The sequence below is a fragment of the Rhizoctonia solani genome, chromosome 9 (assembly GCF_016906535.1).
Source record: "Rhizoctonia solani chromosome 9, complete sequence".
Taxonomy (NCBI): Eukaryota; Fungi; Basidiomycota; class Agaricomycetes; order Cantharellales; family Ceratobasidiaceae; genus Rhizoctonia; species Rhizoctonia solani.
Window position 1 is genome coordinate 160,337 of NC_057378.1, and position 21,167 is coordinate 181,503.

Here is a 21,167-nt window from a genome sequence, read left to right on the forward strand (position 1 = left end):
TTAGGCACAAGCAAGAAGACCTCCACGATTGGCAACGCATTCGTCTATACAAAAGTTAGCGAACACTGACCAGAAACCCAAGACGAGACAGCTTACTCAAGTCAGCAATGCCGCTTCCGGAACCGCATCTAATTGGAGGTGAGCACACAATATCACACATTGCGGAAGAGCAGCTTACTGGCATCGCATGTAGGTGCCAGTGTGGATAAGGCAGGCAGAGCAGCCCGTCGCATAATTACCACTGAAATAGCATCAGTAATCGAATAGAACCTAGAAATAAATATATGTACTTTGATCTGCAGACAAGGTTACGACCATCGTTCCCAATGCAGGAGTTCAAGGTTGAGGGCAGAGGTAGTCCTGCCACCCCTACCGTCTCCACAGGTTGCCCATAGGAAGTTGTTGTTTTGAATATAATAGTTGCTACAAGAGGCAGCAAAGTTGCCAGCAGCCTGAACGCCGCTCGCAGCAAAGATAGCAGTGCTGACGGCTGTGATCAATGCTGTGGTGAAGTGCATAGTATGAGTGGATTGCAAGTCGGTTCAATTGAGATTGTTGATAGTACGATGGGTGTTGACATAGCAGAGGTTACTTTATATACTCATGTGCTGCTCGCCTTGGATTAATCGGAGCGGCTTAGCTGACCTTGGTATAAACTTGCTCTACCCAACAAGGCCGGCTACGTCTGCGGGCTCAACTAGTCCCGTGGACGGGCTAGTTCTCAAGTTCTTCGTGGTTCCCAGTAGATTGAAGTTTCCTAAAGTGTATAATAGGTTCTTTCTCTATTCACGTGGACGTGCCGACACATCAGAGTACACTCTGCCGAGAAACATAATTTCGTAGCCAATCAAGAGGATATAACAAATAACACTCATGAAGCCTTCCTATATACGGTTTCTCATGGTACGAACTACTTGACTAGTTACAAAGACCGAGTTTACTCGCATCCAGCGATGAGCTCCCCTGTCAAGCTCTGGGACTACCGGATTCCTGAGTATCAGCTGTGACTCAGAGGTGAGGTACTGATACACGGATATTCCGAAGAGAAGAATAATCGAAGAGCATCTGGGCTGATGACGGAGGTTGCAAGCAATCATAGAGTTCCGGGAATCACGGTTCTATTCTCGCTTAGTGTCTAGCGAAATAATCGGACATGATGCATTGCGCCCATGGAAGTAGATAATACATTTGAGAATAAATACAAAACTCTAACATGATCCTTTTCAGGAAACAAGGCCGTGATGGATCGCAAAAACGAATGAACAAATTACCTTATCGGGACAGGCTAGCCGGCCGAGCATTGACGGAGTATTCGAAAGGACGAATCGAATCGGCGAGTAATACTGTGAGAGTACCGTTGCGATCAAACAGGAATTCCGTTCTCAATGACTCGGTATCAGATTCATAGCGCCTGATCATGACCATGTTATATTTTTTGAATGAATGTTATGAACCCATGTGGGCAACCTCCTCACGCATCTGTATTCAATCCAGAGTCTTTTGCCAAGGGCGAGAAAGAACGGCACCCCGACCCGCGTTTTGCGTGTCATTGCAACTTATTACTTGAGTGCCACTTCAAGCGACGACTGGGTCATGAGCAAAGAGGAGAAGTCAATTGGGTCTCAAGGTCGTTGCGTAGCAAGGCCTGCATATTGTACTAGTTTTGTAGACCAGCTTTCTGGTTCGAATTCCAAGCCCTCGATTTGCATGCGCTCCAGGATTACAGCTCCCCATCAAGCCAACGCACTTGTCGAATGTACATAAATTAGTTTCAAAGTTGAAAGTGGACGGAAACACCACTGGAGGGACTTGCCTCGATAGCGGAGCAAATGTAAACCGTAAAAACCCAGAGGCTTTTTATACTCGCAGTCACGATTCATGGATAAGCAGGAAGATGGTAAATAAAGTCAAACGGTCCCGGCGGGAGGACTAATGGTGAAGAAAGGACAGGGTCACGTGAAAGTGCATATAACCAGCATTAATGAGGATTAATACCTCGCTTTTGACGAATGTATGCTAGAATATAGATAGAAAACGCCTTTTAAAAGATCTGAATGTATGATTCTTGAAAGAGCGTGACATGATGGGGGGTGCCCGCTGCGAGACTTATGCACTAGGCCCGTGCCGAGAAAGCTGTGGCACATTAGAATTCGAGCGGAGAGAAACCTTGTCGGTGAGTCTGTGAACCTTGCCGTTGCAGAGCTTGGAAATTCAGTTTTCTGAGAAACACAAATGGGGCTCGAGTATAGGAAAAAAACGATGAATATGTAGACGAGTGTAGCTGATGTATCATTGGGGTGTTTCTCTCGAGATCCGTAAGAGATCGAATGAACGCTGTGTCGCGTACATGTGCAGTGAGTAATTCCCCCTCCCTAATAGTCATAAAAGAACCATGCGTACGCTCATAGACGGCGAGGAAAATATTGTGAGGGTGAATTTGTGAGACGCTATATGCATGTGCACGATTTCATACAAAGATCAGGTCAAGTACGCAACCAATTCGTAACAATGATTCCGTGAGTAAAATCGAGCCTTGGGTGACTTGGCCGCTGTTTCCGTCGATAGTCTTCGTTTTCCAGCCACCGCCCCGGTCTTCAGGGAGAAGCATGGGCAAGCTCTGTCTTTCCAATCCAGCACCCGTAATTCTGTCCTCGACCAAGGCTGTCGATCGTTTATCCGAGTCGGTGGCTGAACGATCCAACCAGCCTATCGCGCTGACCAGATCAATTCGAGATGGAATGAAAATGACCTAGGTTTTGTCATGCCCGGAAAAAGAAAAATGAATGTGCAAATTGAGAGGTACTCAATCTCGTCCGGGGCGTTTGTCATGTTCTTTCGAGCGTGAGTAGGCTATAGGTCAGCACAACAGAGTTTGTTCGATAAGCGGCGGAGCATCATCTGCAGAAGTGTCAATTGGCGTGGCTGTGATCGGAAGGCAGGGTTGGGATGAAAAAAAAAAAGTCAGGACGTATGGCGAGTTTTTGGGTGGGTAATTGGGCGCGTGTCCGAGTACGATTTTCCAAGAGGACGCACAATTCTAGGGGGAGAGAAATAAACTGAATTGACATTATGTGTGAGTAAGATGGCCTGAACCAGTGAGAGAGTACAAGTTTAAAGAGCCTGAGCGAGAGCGGTACCTTGAATTCCCAATGAAACCCTGGGCCGGGTTTCATGATTTCAACCAAAATTGCCGAGGAATAGGTAGATCAGACACAGAAGCCGGGGTAGACGAGGGCGATCCGGGCGCGTCTAGAGTGTATTCCATCATGAACACGCGCAAACCGCGTTGTTCGCGTTGGACGGGATTTTGGAAGGAATTTGGTTTAGGCGCAGTCGAGTGTATGATAGGCCATGGTGGTTGTGTCCCACGCAGACCCTGTGGTTGTTAGGTTCATTAGAACATGGTTGCGAGCGTGTGACGTCAAAGGAAAGCAAAGGCCCGACGTTGAGCGCAGAGAATATTCCCGTCGAACGCGTTGCAACAAAGGATTCGACCAGAGAGCATATGTCTGTGTACGCGCCATATGCCCAGAACGAGGCCAGAGGGCGGAAGAAGACGTGCCGAGGAATACGAAACGTGTTCTGAATGCAGACCACAAACCGCGACCGAGGGTCCCGAAACAGGCAATGTCGGGGAGGGTCAGGGCGGGTGGCGCCTAATATACCGCGGACTAGGCGCTTAGAGGCGTGTTGGAAAGTGAAGGCTGGGGCTGGCACTTTGCTCTGACCCCGTCGTTGTTCTGATCAGTCGAATTTAAAGCCGCCGCCGGTTGGTTGGTGGGGCGGAGGGATATATATAATATCTATATAGTCCATTACGATCATTTTACGTGCCATGTCGGTTGCTGCCACTCGACCACAAGAACCATTTTCGCCTGGGTCTGGAGAAGGTGAGTTTCCTCATAGGTATTAATCTCGACTGGGCTGATTGGGCTGCGACAGAAGCAGAGAACTGGGTATGTCATGTATTCTATGGCTATAGCATTGGCTGACTTGGAGTAGGACGACGACTTTCTGTTTCAGGCCGAGGATTCACCCGCGAAACCACCCCCTTCCTCTCGACGCAAACCCGGTAATACTATACCCCCCGACCGACGATGGAGTGGACAGAGTCAGGCAGAAACCCTTGCATGGGATGAGGAGCTCGAGCGTGAAGAGGCAGAGCGCCAGAGCTCGGTGGGATCCAGCAGTCTCGGACAAACAACTGGCGCCAACGCTGCCGTCGATCTCTCCCGATGGGCCGAGGGCGATGAGGAAGATGATGCAGAGTTTGGATTTGACTCTAGGAGAGTCTCCGATCCATATGTTCACGAGGACACTGTTTCTCCCTTGCCGGTATTTCCACACAATCCTGTAGCTGCGAATACTCTGCCTTCACCTAGCAAACGAACGCGAACACACTCCCCTCTCGCTCTTCGGGCTCAGCCTCCCAGTCTGCGTCGGCACAATCATCTCCCCTCATGCCCACTCGCCAAGTACCTGGCTCTCCCGCTCTGTCCTTGTTCTCTACGAGTACATCGACTGCCCAGCCATACACCCCTTCGTTAGCTGGGAGCACTGCCCATCTACGCCATACCCGCTCCCGAGAAGCGTCCTCCCCCGTCGGTCCATTTGTCCCCGCCCAACCCAGGGTCCCACGACGCCGATTACGCAAAAAGAGCAGACCCGCTCGGCCGGGCGATATAGACGAGGACGAGGCTCCCACTTCCTACGTCATGCGCGAACCGAGTCCACAGGGTTTGGGTTTGGCCATGGAGGAGGAGGATGAAGAGGCCAGCTGGAGCGAGAACAGCAGTCCGCAAGAACGAACCCCGAGTCCCGTTCAGTCGCCTGTTGCCAGTCCGAGCAGTCCACCTACAAAATCGCCGCTACTCAGTCGTATCGGTCAGTCCTTTGTAACGGTTCCAATTCATTTACTCACATTTAATCCAGGTTCACTCAAAAACCGACTCAACCGCCGTCCGAAACCTGCCAACACTCCATCCACATCCGCTGTTCCTCCCACCACACCCGGCCGAACCCGCGCAGTCCCCACACGCACATCCACCACTCCCCAAACACCCCGCCCGCGAGCACCTAGTTGGTTTCGGCCCTCTCAGACTAGCTCTCCTGAAGACCAAGCGCCAACTCTGACCCACCGTCGATCAAAAGAACCCTTTTGGAAAAACGTGGGCTCATTTTCGAGTGGGCGTTCACCCGTCGATCCGAGCGAGGCAGACGACCACGAGAGCACCGTCAAGAAGCCGCCTCGCAAGTCTAGGACCAACCCGCCATTGGATGTCTTTCCTCGCGATGAGCCGGGCGAGCCTCCTTTGTTGCCTGCTGGGCCGGGTTCTCCTACTCCGCCGCCTGCGAAGCTTCCCAAGGGCCGAAGACCAATGAGTATGGCCGGTCCGAATCGGCCCTCGCCTCCTGCTTCCACTCGTGGAGTTGCATCCCTAGGACGGGGAACTGGGTTGGGCTGGGTGAATACCCTGAACGACGGTGAAGAAAAGGAAAAAGAAAATAGCATCATTCGGAGTTTGCGCAAGCTTTCAGGTCCTCATGGGCGTAAACGGAGTGGAGACGGCACTCCTCGAGTACCCAGTTCGAGCGCCGGAACTACGAGCTCCCGAGTCCCGAGTTCGTCCAACGTGTCCAGCCGGAGACCGAGTTTGACCACGACCGGAGTGGCGAGGACTGCGAGCATGACGAGTCCGACTTCGGGTGGACCCAAGGCCCAGCCCATGTTGAAGAGCGCGAGCGCCATTGTACTGTCCACGCCCCGACACCAGCCGTCGAGAGAGTTCAACCCGGGCGGGAGCGTGTTTACCCTTCCGCTGGCTATGGACGAGCACGAATACGAGGACATGACCGAACAAGGTGCGGCGACCATTCGACCCAGTTTGGCCCTTGACCGGCCCAGTCTGACGATCGAACCGCCCAACGTCGAGTCCCCTCGCGAACTATCGTTTGATCGACCGGTCGTATCCCTGGATCTTCGACCCCCTACACCCAACTCGCGACCCAACTCCCCCCTGGTTGTCGCCCGACCCCTCACTCCGCAACTCACGGGCTCCCGACCCGTTACCCCGCAAAGCGTCAAACCGCCGTTCCAATCGCCTGCGTTCCAGTCGACACCGCACGGCGCACGAGTCATGACGCCATACTATTCTGCCCGACCGAGTTCCCCCCTCGCGACCCGTAACCCGACGACACCGCTGAACCGAGCGCAAGAGCTCACGCCCGAGGAAGAGGACGAGTTCGCCGACGGTCTCGAGCCGGTTCCCGAGGGCGACGTGTCGAGATATAATGCGCTCGACGAGTCGGCCGAGCGAGACTGGCTCGACGCTGTTGCTGCGCTCCCACCCCCGAGCCCGACTTTTCGTCCCCGCCCAAGCGCACGGTCCCCATCTCTCCATACGAAGACGAGACGACCGGCCGGGTCTCGATGTCCTCCAACTCGAACTCCAACGGCCGACCGTCGTTCTCGTCCTTGGGCCGCAAGTCGAGTTCGGCCGAGTCTGGGTACAGGCATTCCAACTCGATCAGCTCGCGCTCAAAGATGCATCGTAAATCGAGTTCGCTCCTCGCGCACGGACACACCAAGTCGATTTCCGAGCCGAACCGTCTGGTCGGGGACCTCTTGCCCCCATTGAACTTCAACCTCCGAGTCCTCCCCAAACACTTTCGAGCGGGTCCATGTCGATGTCGATGTCTCTCGTCGGCAGTGGCTCGGCAAAGCATTCGCGGATCGGGAGCAGCACCTCTCCGATGGGCCATTCGTCGAGTTTGAGTCGCGCCGCGACCCAGCCTGGGGGCCTCATCGACGGGAGCGTCCTTCGTCGGAACAGTCTTTCGGATTTGAAGATTCCTGCGAGGATTAGCAAGGCTCAGAGCGGTTTGAAGAGTAATCTTGGTATGGTTCGGGAATTTGCGGCTTGCATCGAGCGTGAGTTCTACGGTTATATGTTTTAATTCATGGCTGACGGGTGCTGTTTAGAGATTCGAGGTTTGCAGTCCATGTACAGGAATCTCCTCGCCGATTTGAGGTATGCAATCGAGAATGGTGAACCTCTCTCGCCTGTGCTCTTTCCCCCCGCCTCGCGATCATCCGCAACGAGTGCGACGCTTGTCCGTGTGCCTTCGCGCGATATCGGGCGTGTGACGGATAAACTGAATTCAATCGACGACCGTTACTCGCTCTGGTGGGAGTGCGCCGATATTCTCGTCGAACTCGGCGGAGGTTCTTCGGGCAACAACCGCGATGCATCGGACAAGCCGTCCAACGCGAGCCAGGAACCGTTACAAAGCAGCGGGAGCACCAAGTCGCGCGAGCGCGCCATCACACTCGCTGGGAACCAAGCGGCCCCCGCCGTCGAGCCCCAGGCGAAAAAGGACCAGTGGTACAAGGACCGGGGCGAGCTTTCTCCGCGCCAGCTGCAGATTCTTCGTGAGATGCTGGCCACGCCCAATCCCTCTTTGCTGGCTGTTCCTGCGTCCAGCGGATACCTCAATGCCTTGCACCCGGGCGGAACGGCCTCGGCCATCACGCTCCCCTCGAGCTCGGGTTCGTCCAACGTCCATGGTCCCAAGACCGATCCGAAGCCCAAGCCAGGCGGGAAAATCAGGCGAGCGAGTCGGGTGGGGATCACTGGCATCAGGGACCTCTTGAAATACCTCAACCTGAAGAAACCCGGCTCGTCCGATGGGTCGAATAAACTCGGCAGCGACTCCAAGTCGCAAATCAACCTCGGGCTTGGGTCTCATTCGCGTGTCAACTTGCCCCAGGCCGCTCAGTCGCAGATGAATCTGGCCTCGAGCTCGCAGACGCATTTGCCCCGCCCTTCGTTTGGGTCGAGGTCGCATGGACCTGGGCCGAGCAAGCCTTCCCCCCGACGACCGAGTCTGGCGAGTATATTCCGGTTAAACGGGCCAGGGAGGTCCAAGTCCAAGGGTCGTGTGGTTTCTTCGTCCAGCGCGAGCAAGGATCCAACACCGAGCACGAGCGCTGCCGAGGACGATCTTGACGAGAGCGACTGGGACCGAATGGACAGTGCGTCCGACCTGGACCTGCGAGGCAAGATCCCCGACGAGCTTTTTGCGGCCAAGGACGAAAAAGACGCGACGTTGCGCGGTCGCAAGTCCGGTTCCGGAGGCCGAGTGTCCAACGCTGGGAGACCGCCTGTTCCGGCGCTCCCTACCGAGTTTGCAAAGAGCATGCTGTCTCTCATCCCCGTCTCTTCTGAAGAGGCGCAACATACGATTCCCCAGGTCCGCAAGGCCAGTGGGGGGAAGCGCCCGCCGATCGCCCTCGCGAGTGGTTCAGAAACGAAACAGGTCGAACCTGGCTTGCGAAGTGCCCCAATTAACCCCGAGGGTATCGTCATGGGCGGTCCGATGGGCGCAGGAGTCGAAGGCCGATTGGCGTTGACTCCAGAGAATATCAAACCATTGTTAGAGTACGCGCGCGAGGTCATTGCCCGATTGGGTGCGTGCGTCCAGGAGTTGCGAGAGCTCGGTGCGGTTGACCCGGACAAGCTCACCGCCTAAGTTCTATGCTTTCATCATTTCGTTTCTTTTTATGCCCGATTTTCTCTTTATCATGTGCACGACCTCCTTTTTTGCATTTCCTCTATCTCTTGCACGACGGTTGACTGGTTCATGTGTGCGATGTATCATCACGATTATCACGCTAGATTCATTTTCGCTACATGCACTCCTCTCTCTCTCCTCTCAGATCTAGTAGTATCTTGCATTTTCCTGTCTCTTTATTGCATTTTGTTCATGTGAGCAATGCCTTTTTTATGTATTACGACCTGTGTCTGCTGTCACTCATTTGCAGTACATGCATCTGTAACGTATTTTTTCAATGACATGGTTATTTTCGTTTACAGTATCGGTTTGGGTGTGTTCGAGTGGAGGTTATTGGACTTGACGTCCAGGCCAGTCTGAAATTGAATCGCCGCGCTTCCATGTCACCCGCAACTCGAAGTCTACGATGTGAATGCGCCTTGCTGGGGCTCAAAAGTCTGAAATTCAAAAGTGGCGTCCAGGACGAGATAACGAGTGCATCATCCAGCGGGAATAACTAAAGTGTGGAAAGATTACAAAGATAAAACATAATATACAATAGAGTATAACTCGGGTCCATTGTGCAGCTCTGTTGACAGCATGTGAGTCCCAGTGCGCGCGATAACACCCCTGATACTCACCCACTTCACAATCAATCGCCTATAATTAACCATAAACGCTAACTCTCTTCCATACCCAAAAACGAACCAGCCTTCATTTTGAACGCCAGATAGAACAGTAACATCATCACTATCAGCAACAGGACTCGCTGCCACGTTTTGGGCTCTTCCTGATTAAATCTCGGGTCCGCCTCGAGGGCTGCCACCGCGTCTTGGTAACTCTGCCCCAACCGCCCTCTCCGCTGGTCGTTATAGTCCGGTGGGTAGACAGGCGAGGCATGCTCCGAATTGTCGTCGTCGGCTGGTATCGGCGCGTACCCGGCGCGTGAGTAGTTCATTGGGCGTCTTTGGGTGGCCAGGTTGGGCGATCTTTGAATTTATTCGAGGGACGGTGTTGGAACAGGGTTGGCTTGGATACGGAGCCAGTCGTGGATCAGAAGCCACGGTCCAACGTAGATTACATGATAGGGTTAGATTTCCAATTAGAAGTGAGATCAAGTCCCGAGACGATCAGGCCTTGATGTAGGGGTAGTGTTGGGCGGCAAGGGGTTTGCCTTGGCAGGGACATAGATATGGTGTAATCCTTAGTTATCTCCCGGGCTCCAGTTCATCAACTGGGCACACTATGTATTTTTGTCTACGATTTGCATTAGGATTTCCGCCAAGCAAGTTACTTTGATCGTAGACCACTAATATTTGATTCTCAGCCAACAACCAAATTCAGAGGACCGCATATAATCGGCAAACACAATGCTAATTCCAGGTACGCGTTTGTCGTACCGAGAGCCAGAACTCAAGCACTGGGTATGCTTCACATACATGACCAGCGAGAAACGCCAAGGGGACGGATAGGTTATGCGCAAACATCTGCGAGCCAATAACAATGATTTAATCGCTCAAACGTGTAGAATTGTGAGCGTATTGACTCGCGATGCGTTCCAGAATACCCATGGTAAAGTACCGTACACAATAACATGCAGTGAATGAGAGTTGGCCCACACTGGGCTAGTCTATTCAGGAAACTGGTAACAACGATGCGAGATCGCCTACATCGTACGAACAAAAGAGTGTACAAGAGTGAATATAATAAATAGAGGGAAAGTGTTCAACCGATCAACCATACGTTAAATCCCAAAACACTAGTAGTACAGCCGGCTTGATTAACGTGGCTCAAATTATATAGTCACTTTAAAAATGTGCATCAATAAACCTTCGTCAAAAAGGGAAGGAATATGCTCACAATGCCCGTATTATTCTCAAGCATGCACATCATTGAGTACGTGGCCCGGTCTCCTCCAATTGAAGACCAACCAAAAGAGAAATAACACCCAAAGTAGTAAAAGTCCTCTCTGCCAAACCGGCGGTGCCTCGGGACAGAAGCGAGGATCGTTTCGGAAAAACGCAAGAGCGTTTTCCCAAGAGTTAGAGGGAGTCTCAAGGCTGCCGTCCCCTTGGATAGGAAGTGCTACCTGGTTAAGCTTCGAGCTTTGCTGGGTAGTGGTGGGAAGGATCGGTTGTGACGGCATTTGGAACTGGTGGGATATATGCAGCTGTAGCGAATTTCTCGGTGCTCAAAAATTAAATAAAACTCCAAGCTAGAGAGGGAAAGGAACAAGGAATGAAGGCGGAATGACGGATGGGGATATTAAGGAAATTATCCGTACCGAGTCCTCTTAAAGGCAGCTGCAATTCTGCAAGCCCTCTGGGCGCTGTTGGGTCGCTGACAGCTCGAGAGTGGTAGTTCAGCCTGATCTTGATGGTCAAGGTAAAGAAGAGGGCTTAGTCGAAAAAGACGTTAATAATTGCTACTGTCAATGGGCAGGTATGTCAACCATTAGCCCAAAGTGGAACAATATCAAGGCTGGTCGGCTTCATGGACCCTGCGGCTGAACAGTCGATACATCTTGGCAATGTTAACTCAGTTTCAGTACATATGGCAAAGCTTCGTTCCCTACATCTTGGTCAGTTAGTACCGAGCTTGAGTACGATGGGAATGGTGTCATAAAGTGTGCTCATTAAGCCTGGTGTTGTCCCCTGTATGATCTAGTTTGCTACAGCCTGAATTGTGTTACTCATCCGCGAGAATACTTCTTGTCAGTAGGTCTAAATTTCAATCTCTTCAGTTGGTATAACGTAGAATCTCAGGGGTCTTGGGCGCCACCGTCGGAGGATCTGCGTCAGCAAGATTCCGATGCAGAGTTACCAAAGCCTAAAACGCAAATTTAAAATGCCAGGACACGTACTATTAATGAGAAGAACCATACAGGTTGCCAATGCAGTGCAACAAATTCTTAAGTTTGGTATGTTTATGAATAATGCCTTCTTCCGGTAAGCCCGTATCAGCATGAATGATATTAACGGAGGTTTGACCCCTTAAGTAGACTTAAAGTGAGCATGCGTTGACTTTGATTTTAGCTCAATCCTTGCTTAAATTTATAAAGCCCTATCCTGATTCTCAATATGTTGACTTACCACAGTGAATTGATTCATCACTTTATTAAGAGGGTACGTATTTACACCGCACAAAACTTCGACGATCCCTCCGCTCATATCTAGAGTGATTTGAACAGGTACTAGTAGCCCCGAGATGACGGAAGGTCCCTGAGATCGCGTGTGCGCGTGCTTATCCATTTCAATGACTAATTCGAGCGTGCACGGCGAACGTCCGCAATTATCCCAGCATTATTCAAACTATTAAAGTATTAGAACAGAAATACACTAGCTCAAGATCAATTGTTGTTCCTTCTCTTGACCTGCAACCTCGAATCTCCCGAAGTCTCATTTCTGCAAACAGATTAATAGTCCTACTTGCGTAATCAAGAGTCATGTCTTTGACTTCCAGAGACCTGCTGTCTTTGACTCACAATGAATTACCCTAGCCAGAGAGCAGATCTCATTAGTGGTTGAGCCAGAGGCTCATGATCATTATATTCTACCTGTTGTACATTATGTTTAGACTTCTGATCCTTTTGGCATGCTTTAAGTTCAATACTTATTGCTGAATGTATGTGCAAATGCTGCTGGCAACGCAATTGCTGTGAAGATAGAAATCCGTAGTTAATGCTTGATTGTGGTGACAAAATTAAGAGACAGTGAGGTAGGAGTTCCTTGCAGGGCCTTATAAGGTTGTTGAGAAAAATACATGTGCAAACAGAATAAACCAAACAAAAGTATATAGTTAAGTTAGAAATCAGTCATAATAACCAAAGGTCTGAGACTGGATACTAAGTTTACTTTGCATTCTGGTATTGGGCTTTACTGTTGATTCATGTAGGCATGCTGCTCCCACTTTTGTAGCTGGACCCAGACATGCCAGAAAGGCAGTCTCTTTTCTGTTTCTTTTGCCAGGCTCTGTGTACACTGTTTCTACATTATGCAAGGCTGCTTAAGGTGGTGGTGAGTACTATCTAAGTGACTTTGTGTATAGTAATTCTTTCTTACTCATGTACTTACACAACTCTTAACACTAAGTGCATATGGAAATAATCAATAACTAGTATTAATAAGTGAAATACATGTGCAGAATATATGCAGAATATATGCTAGGTGTATCAGGAATTGTTGTAACCCTACTGTAAGGTGGGTTACTTGCTAGTGGTGGGTGCTTGTGGCCATACTACTACACTGCAGTCTACAATCTAAGGCTTATACTACCAGTAAACCACTTAAGGCGGCATCTGAGGGTCTATCCACAATGGTGAAGGGCCTAAGGCCAACAAGTTACTATACTACTGTACTACTGGGTCAAGTAAAAGGTCTTATGGACCTAACACTACTGCTGAACTTACTGATACCTGTCTGGGGATGGTGGACAAGGTAAAATTGACTTGGGGTTTCCAAGCAATTTCCCTGTGGTTTATATACATAAGAACTAGACTAATTACATATGGGTAACAGTGGGAACAGAAGTGACTATTTGAAAAGAGAACTGTGCTGTCCTAGACGTTTGTTAGGATGTCAAAGGGATGGCACTTGCGGCTGTGGAGTACAAAAGTGAGAAAGTTGCTTAAGGCAACAGTGGACCTATCTATGGCAACAAGCAGCTATCCTACAACAACAAGACTGCTTAAGGCAGTGACAAGCTATCTAAGTACAACAATAAGCCGCTTTAAGGCAGTATGGGACTATGTTACAACCTCCTTACCTATACCACTGGACTTGCACAATTTTTCTCTTATTTCTAGTATTTTTTCCAAGACCCTTAGCTTATGTTTTCCAATCACGTGATCTTGGCGCTTATTGTGCTGGGATGCCGTGCCAAGTTGCTGTGCCAAGGGCGCTTAGGAGAAATCCATGCTTCTGCGCAGCCTGCATGTTACAACCTCTACAACCTCCTAAAAATTATACCACTGGATTTGCCTGAATTTTCTATTATTTTTAGTATTTTTTACGGACTCTATATCTTTTGTTTTCCTGTCATGCCCTAGAGGCATGACCACCTTAAAATCCACTAAGTCAAAGAAATAGTGAATATATGCGCTATTTTCATGAAGATTTATGGATATATGCATCTTTATGCTATTTAGGCGCTGAGCGCTTATTATGTAATCTCATCACATGACCTTTAGTCATGTGATCTTGTTTTCTTATCTCTGGTCATGTGACCTTATCTTTGTTATGATGTTTGTACATGTAATTACTCTTCCCCTTCTCTGTGAATATAAGGAGGGTTCTGAGAGCCTTAAGCCTCAGAACTCAACCTCTTATCCCCATCCAACACTACTACCCTAAGACATACATTTAAGAGTATTGCCTGAGAGCATACCAGTCCCTGTCAAAGGTCCTTTGCCCAGCTATCTTTATAGCATAGTGCACACTTACTGTATTGGTCTTGTCCAACCCCTTATCTGGCAGTTGCCTTGAGCTCTGTTAGATCCTACTAGCTGATAAGTCCTATATTAGGCAATAGCTTGTTAGGTTTACCCTGTGGTAGTTGTCGGCTCTGACATTAGGTCGAGTTCTTCATCACCAACCCTTGTGGGCTATTAGGGTGTTAGTACTGGCACAACCCATCAAGAACCAGTGATCCAGCATAACCAGATAATAATCAAAACTGGTGATTGTTGCACTAGGGGGTTATTGTTACACGGCTAGCATTGCAAACGTCCACCCAAAAGTCTGCCACGACTTCTTCTGCGTCACAGACAGTCAAAGACCCGCTTGTGCAAAACCTGCCTCTGTATCACGCCCATCCAAGGCTTGTTGATCAGTTGTAAGGAGCATTCAACGCTAGGTATTGAGACAGTGATTAGCGTAAAGAATAAACTGTGAGCTTAGTGGGGCCAATCATCTAGCCTCCCATCCTTCCTAAACTAGTAGTGAAGTTGCCTTATTTAGCAAGGACATTACTTAGTATCTTCCACATCCCTCCTTCTCCACTATGTCAACCCAACCTTCCACCTATGTGCATGCCAATCCCAATGCGCTGTCTGTCCCCACCAATATCCAGGAGATACCTGCGTGGGCCCAGGAGATCAAAAACCTCCTCCTGGCTATGAATCAGAATCTATCTCTGGTCATAGGACAAGCGGCTGCCCATCACACAGATCTAGGCACCACACAGGCTACCCTCAACAACCATGACAGTAGCATCACCAATCTTGACGCCCTCATTGTTAAACTTGGGGCTGATATTGCCAAATTAGGCACCGCTGCTGCTTCTGGTTCCTCCCTTGCCTTGGCTACCAAGGCTCCTAAACTTGCAACGCCAGACAAATTTGACGGGTCAGACAAAAATAAGGCAATCTCTTTCAGAGTTGCTGTATCTCATTATCTCAGGATTTCATATCCTGGCTCAACAGTGGATGAGCAAATTGCATTTATCATTTCCTGCCTGGATGGCAAGGCCCATGAGTGGCTTGAGCCCTACCTAGAAGAGGACGTTGTGAAAGGGAATCCTGTTTCTTGGCTCCACAATCTGGATGCCTTCTGGCTGCAATTCAATGCACGCTGGAATGTCCAAAATAGGACTGAGAACTTCCGCGCTAAACTGCGCACCCTCAAACAAACCAAGGGAGTCCAAGATTACTACAAGGACTTCCAGACCTATTCTCAAGGTCTTGGTTACAACAACCCCTCTCTCAGGGATATGTTCTATGATGGCCTATCCCACAAAATTAAGGAAACTCTCATGGTTCAAGATTATGACCATGCAGATGCCTCTGTTACTCTTGCAACTCTTGCAGAGAAGGCCCTTAAGGTGGATCAGCGCCTAGAGCAGTTTGCGGCCCAGCACAAGGGTTCCTCCTCCTCTTCAAACCAATCTGGAAGCAAATCCAGCACTTCTACGTCAACAGCAGCCCAGGGAGCGCCCAGGGATAAACTGTCTGTTGGGGAACAAGTGTATGCGATTGTGGATGGAAAGGCTAAGAAGGGGGTCCTCCAAAAAATTGGCCAAAATGCCAAAGGGATTGCAGTTCCAATTGTTAAGTGGAATGATGGCACCACCATGGACGTTACCTTCAAAACTATTAAGAAGGATAACCACCCAGTCACTGCCACCTCCACTCCTGCTCCCAAGGCTTCCTCCTCCTCCTCCTTGCGCAATTCTGGTCCTTCCCCTATGGACTTAGACTCTGCCTCTTCAAAAGGCAAAAAACCCATTATATGCGCAACATGTGGAGGTAGGGGACATTACGCCAATCAATGCCCCTCCAAATCCTACTCTGGCCGTGAGGCCCATATCTCTGAGGATGAGTCGGAAAATGGGGACCTCTGAACACTAATGGGAACAGTGTATCAGAGGGAAATAATGGACATTTAGATAGCTTGGAAATCTTTTCTGTAAATAATATATCTCCTTTAAATATATATTTTCAAGCATCTTGCGTTCAACAAGTTCCCAACCCTAAGGTTACCAAGAAAATGAAGCCCTTCTTTGGATGGGCTATGATTGATTCAGGTGCATCATCTTGCTTTATACACAAGGACTTGATCAAACAATATGGTATACCTACTACAAAAAAGTCTGTACCATGTTGCCTTAAAGTGATTGATGGAAGAGACATCAGTTCTGGTTTGGTAGATTCAGAATGTATATTTACTTTAGAATTAGGTAGTCATAAAGAGGTTCTGAAATGTAACGTAGCTGATATAGGTAAACATAGCATAGTCCTTGGAATGTCCTGGCTCAAGTTACACAACCCTACTATAGACTGGCCTAATAAGCGTATTACTTTTAATTCTCAATATTGTAACAACACTTGTCTTTCTGTTTCTAATTCTATCCTGGGAAATGTTGGTGGGACTTCTAACCACCTTGAAGGCATACCAGAAGACTTAGGAGGTGTTGAGGTAATTGAACCTCTTGAAGGCATCCCTAGGGAAACTGGAGGTACTGTGGATTCTCCACTTGAAAGTATCCCAGTAGAACTGCGCAATTTTGCGGAGGTATTTTCTGAGGACATGAAGGTGACGGAACTGCCGCCGCACCGTCCTTTTGATTTAGGGATTGATTTAATCGATCCTGATAAACCTGTTAAGGCTATGGTATACCCCTTGAAGGCGTCTGATGATGAGGAACTTAGAAAACTCCTTAAAGAACAATTGGACAAAGGATTGATTCGCCCATCCAAGTCCAAATATGGTTCCCCAGTTCACTTTGTCAACAAGAAAAATGGGAAAAGGCGTATGGTTGTGGATTATAGATCCCTAAATGCAAATACAGTCAAGAATGCGTACCCTCTACCTCTAATACAGTCTCTCATTGAGAAACTAAGGGGCGCAAAATACTTTTCCACCATTGACCTGAAATCTGGATATAACTTGGTCCGGATAAAGGAAGGTGATGAATGGAAGACTGCGTTTAAAACCAAATATGGCCTGTTTGAATACCTAGTCATGCCCTTTGGGTTATGCAACGCTCCTGCTGCATTTCAGCACTTCATGAATGAGATATTTAGGGACATATTGGACGTCTATGTAGTAGTATATCTAGACAACATCCTAATATTCTCAGAAAGCAGGGAATTACACACAAAACATCTCCAAGAGGTACTGAAAAGGCTGCAAGACAATGCATGCTACTGTAACCTGGAGAAGTGTAATTTCTATGCATCTGAAGTAGATTACCTTGGTGTCATTGCCAATGGTGAAGGAGTGAAAGCAGATCCCAAGAAAATCACTCAAGCGGTTGATTGGGCAACACCGCGCTCTGTCAAAGGGGTTCAAGAGTTTTTGGGCTTTATAAATTTCTATAGACGCTTCATACATAACTTCTCAAAATTGGCACAACCCTTATACCAACTACTCCAAAAGAATACACCTTGGGAGTGGGGTGAACGCCAAGAAGTGTCTTTTAAAGCTCTTAAACAGGCTCTAATTGAATCCCCTGTCTTAATCCAACCCAATCCATACAAGGAGTTTTTCCTTGAGTGTGACGCCTCTGATTTTGCAACGGGCGCTGTCCTTAATCAAAAGGGCAGTGATGATAAATTACACCCGGTTGCATTCCTATCAAAATCCCTAGCACCTGCTGAAAGAAACTATGATATCTTTGATAAAGAGTTACTAGCAGTAGTAAGGGCTTCAAAGGAATGGCGTCACCTGCTGGAAGGAACAGTAATCCCTGTCAAAATACTGACAGACCATAAAAATCTGGAGTACTTTCAGACAAAAAGGGATCTGAACCAAAGGCAGTTAAGGTGGATGGGATTTTTGGCAGATTACAACTATAGGATTGTGTATAGGCCAGGCGCACAGAATAGAAAAGCAGATATTCTCTCTCGCCATGAAGACCACAAGTCTGCGGTTAAAGAGGGGGGTGAAACCCCTGTGCTCATAAGCCCAGAGCTTTTTATTGCAGCTATTCAAACAGATAGTGACCTTAATGATCTAATAAGGGACGCTCTGCATGATGATAAAGCTGTATACAAAATCCTTAAATCCTTGGAAGAGGACATACCTGTTAAAGGATGGAAACTTGATAATGGCTTACTCTACTATCATGACCGGATTTATGTCCCTAATGAGCCAGAAATCAGGAAAGCCATCTTAGAAAGCAGGCATGATAACCCTTCCACTGGGCACCCAGGACAGTTCAGAACCCTAGACCTCCTTTCAAGGGATTACTACTGGTCAGGGATGAAACAATCTGTAACAAAATATGTCCAAGCATGCAATTCATGCATACGTAGCAAACACTCCAACCGGGCTCCTGAAGGTCTCCTTCAAAACATAGATTTACCCAATAAGCCCTGGGAGGAAATAACGTATGACTTGATTGTAGGACTCCCCACCTCAGAAGGATATGATGCAATATTAACAGTAGTGGACCAATTATCCAAAATGGTTCATTTTATACCAACGCACTCTGATGCTACTGCTGTTGATGTTGCAAACCTCTTTGTATCCTTTGTGTGGAAGTTACATGGGTTACCCAGGAAAACCATTTTGGACCAAGGCCCCCAATTTAATGCAAAATTCCTGAGACAAGTCTACAAGCGGTTGGGGATAGAACCACATTTCTCCACTGCATACAGACCACAAGTTGATGGACAAAGTGAACGCTTAAACCAGTTTGTGGAAATTTACCTACGCCACTACATCAACTATGGACAAACAGACTGGGTTGCATCACTACCACTTGCAGAATTTGCATACAATAATGGGAAACACTCAGGCTCCAAACACTCTCCCTTCTACATGTGCTATGGTTATAATCCAGACTTCACAGTTGGAAACACCAAGGAAAGCCATGTCCCCCAAGCCGACGACCTAGCAGACTTCCTGAAAGAAATCCAAACTGAAGCAAAAGCTGCTTTAGAAATTGCTGCAAGACAAAATGCGCAATACTATGATTTAAACAGAAGGGAAGCAACCAAGCTGGAAGTTGGTGATAAAGTTTATTTGAGTAGTGCCAACATCAAAACTGTCATAACCTCCTAACATATACCATTAGAATCGCCTGAATTTTCTCTTATTTTTAGTATTTTTTACGGACTTGATATCTTATGTTTTTCGATCACGTGATCTCGGCGCTTACAATGCCGAGATGCCGCGCCGAGATGCCGTGCCAAGGGCGCTTAGGAGAGATCCACGCTTCTGCGCAGCCCGCAATACGCTTCTTATTTGTCCTCTACACTTCTATCTCTCACGCGCACAGACCATGTAGATAGAACATTTTGTCTATATATACAGCAGGGAAATTGCTTGGAGACACCAAGTCGATTTTACCTTGTCTCTTATTCACTAGAGAAGGTAACCAGCCAGCTAAGTAGCCGGCCCCCAGTAGTAACAGTAACACTCACCCCTTTACTTGACCTACCACACCTCCAGGCCTCAGGCCCCATTGCCATCAGTAGTTAGTAGAAAACCGCCTTAAGCGGTGTTAGTTAGCCTTAGATAAGTAGATTACATAAGCAGTGTCTGTAGTAGTTACGGCCTTAAGCGCCCACCACTAGCGAGTGTCGTAGACACAGTCGATACCAGGGAATTTATCCCCATTTTCTCGGATTTAAACAAAGACAAACGGACAACATTTTCGATCACGTGACTTCGGCGCCTATATCATACGCTAAGCGCCGAGCCACGTCCCCTTCCGCGCTTACCTCAGCACACGTAGCCACCTCCACCTGATGACATCACTATGACACGTCAGTGACACGTATGCATGAGTAAGGCCAACTGCGGAGCGGGGTTCTTATTGGATTACATATTGGATATGATGTATTTGTAATTAGTTACTCTGTAGAATATATAAGGAGGCCAACCGACCATGGTAACACCCAGGTCGATTACCTCTTGTTGCATCCCCACTACTGTACAAGGGCCTTAAGCCCAGTAAACCACTTAGCTACTTAGTTTACACCGCCTTAAGCGGCTTTCTCGCTGTAGTTACATAGCTGGTCATCGCCCTTACGGCCTTGGTCATTGTAGTATAGCTGGTCGTTGCCGTAGGATAGCTTGCCGCCGCCTTACGCGGTTCTCTACTTAGATACATCCGGCCGCAAGCGCCTTCCTCCTCAACGTCCTTACAGACGTCTAGGACACTAGGTAATCGACCTTACGTTGGTTGCAAACCGTTCTGCACCCACCCCTACTAAGCTCCAACCCCCGAGAAGGATACCTGTACTAGCACGAGTGAAAACACGTGATTGGACTCCCTTTTCAGCTGGAATAATCAAAGAGCTGTCAGTCCCACGTAGTAACGAATTGCTATAAGGCAGGCTATCCCTATCGCCCGCATACCACCGGTCACCGCACCCCTTGTCAGCGGAACTAGTCAGCAGATCCACCCGCTTGCAGAAAACCCGTTCCACATCACGCCCGTACACGGCAGTTGATTGGTCAATAGGGACTGTCCAACGCTAGGCGGTTGACGCAAGTTCTTAGCGCCAGAACAAGAAAGCGACCCATAAGCCCTGTTATAGGCACCATCCTCCCCCCCCCTTTGCCCACCATTACGTCACGCACCCCCTCTTGCGCTTCCTCCCGCGCCTCCCAACGCGCCACTTCCCACCAAGGCCGCTCATATCCCCATGAGATGGCAACCCGTTCCCGGAGCACCGCTCGTCCCCAATCCCCTCTTGATCAAGGAGAGCTGGGACCCTCTCTTCCGGCAACCGCCGATGAGTCAGGGAGCCTCGAACCAGAGGTTTACGGGGAAATATCCCTCAGCCGTGCAATCTCCCTCCTCCTGTGTCGTGCACCACTGTAAGGTGGGCACACGCTAGTGGGGTCGGGCGCTTAAGGCCGTACTACTACAAACAACAAGGTGATCTACTACTAGACTAGGCTATCCTAATACCAATTAAGGCGGTCTACTGTCTATGCTACTGTGAGGGGGCCGTAGGCCTGGGAGGTGTGACAAGTTAATCAAGGGGGTGGTGCGTCAGCTGAACTACTGGGGGCCGGCTACTTAGCTGGCTGGTGCCTCCTCAATGGGTATGAGACAAGGTAAAATCGACTTGGGGTTTCCCAGCGATTTTCCTGCTGTATATATAGACAAGAGCACGCTATCTACATGGTCTGTGCTTGTGAGAAAAGAAGAGTCTG

At 48.8% G+C, this 21,167-nt stretch overlaps 5 protein-coding genes across 5 annotated transcripts; 3 read left to right on the forward strand and 2 right to left on the reverse strand.

The window, feature by feature from the left end:
* On the reverse strand, nucleotides 1-518 carry RhiXN_07589 (CVNH domain protein; the record flags this gene model as incomplete). Its single annotated transcript, XM_043327405.1, has 4 exons — nucleotides 1-44; nucleotides 97-128; nucleotides 179-241; nucleotides 316-518. 4 exons carry the CDS (start codon nucleotides 516-518, stop codon nucleotides 1-3), a joined length of 342 nt encoding a protein of 113 aa, XP_043182790.1.
* Nucleotides 519-3,835: 3,317 nt separating this feature from the next.
* Nucleotides 3,836-8,532, forward strand: RhiXN_07590 (uncharacterized protein; the record flags this gene model as incomplete). The annotated part of the gene is made up of 7 exons (XM_043327406.1): nucleotides 3,836-3,890; nucleotides 3,943-3,956; nucleotides 4,003-4,335; nucleotides 4,383-4,884; nucleotides 4,933-6,507; nucleotides 6,590-6,931; nucleotides 6,983-8,532. The coding sequence occupies 7 exons, from the start codon at nucleotides 3,836-3,838 to the stop codon at nucleotides 8,530-8,532; spliced, it is 4,371 nt and encodes a 1,456-aa protein (XP_043182791.1).
* A 673-nt stretch (nucleotides 8,533-9,205) lies between these two features.
* On the reverse strand, nucleotides 9,206-9,511 carry RhiXN_07591 (uncharacterized protein; the record flags this gene model as incomplete). The annotated part of the gene is made up of 2 exons (XM_043327407.1): nucleotides 9,206-9,213; nucleotides 9,262-9,511. 2 exons carry the CDS (start codon nucleotides 9,509-9,511, stop codon nucleotides 9,206-9,208), a joined length of 258 nt encoding a protein of 85 aa, XP_043182792.1.
* A 5,042-nt stretch (nucleotides 9,512-14,553) lies between these two features.
* On the forward strand, nucleotides 14,554-15,891 carry RhiXN_07592 (Transposon Tf2-1 polyprotein; the record flags this gene model as incomplete). Its single annotated transcript, XM_043327408.1, has 1 exon — nucleotides 14,554-15,891. One exon carries the CDS (start codon nucleotides 14,554-14,556, stop codon nucleotides 15,889-15,891), a length of 1,338 nt encoding a protein of 445 aa, XP_043182793.1.
* A 401-nt stretch (nucleotides 15,892-16,292) lies between these two features.
* On the forward strand, nucleotides 16,293-20,829 carry RhiXN_07593 (Transposon Tf2-7 polyprotein; the record flags this gene model as incomplete). The annotated part of the gene is made up of 2 exons (XM_043327409.1): nucleotides 16,293-19,001; nucleotides 20,467-20,829. 2 exons carry the CDS (start codon nucleotides 16,293-16,295, stop codon nucleotides 20,827-20,829), a joined length of 3,072 nt encoding a protein of 1,023 aa, XP_043182794.1.
* Nucleotides 20,830-21,167: the final 338 nt, after the last annotated feature.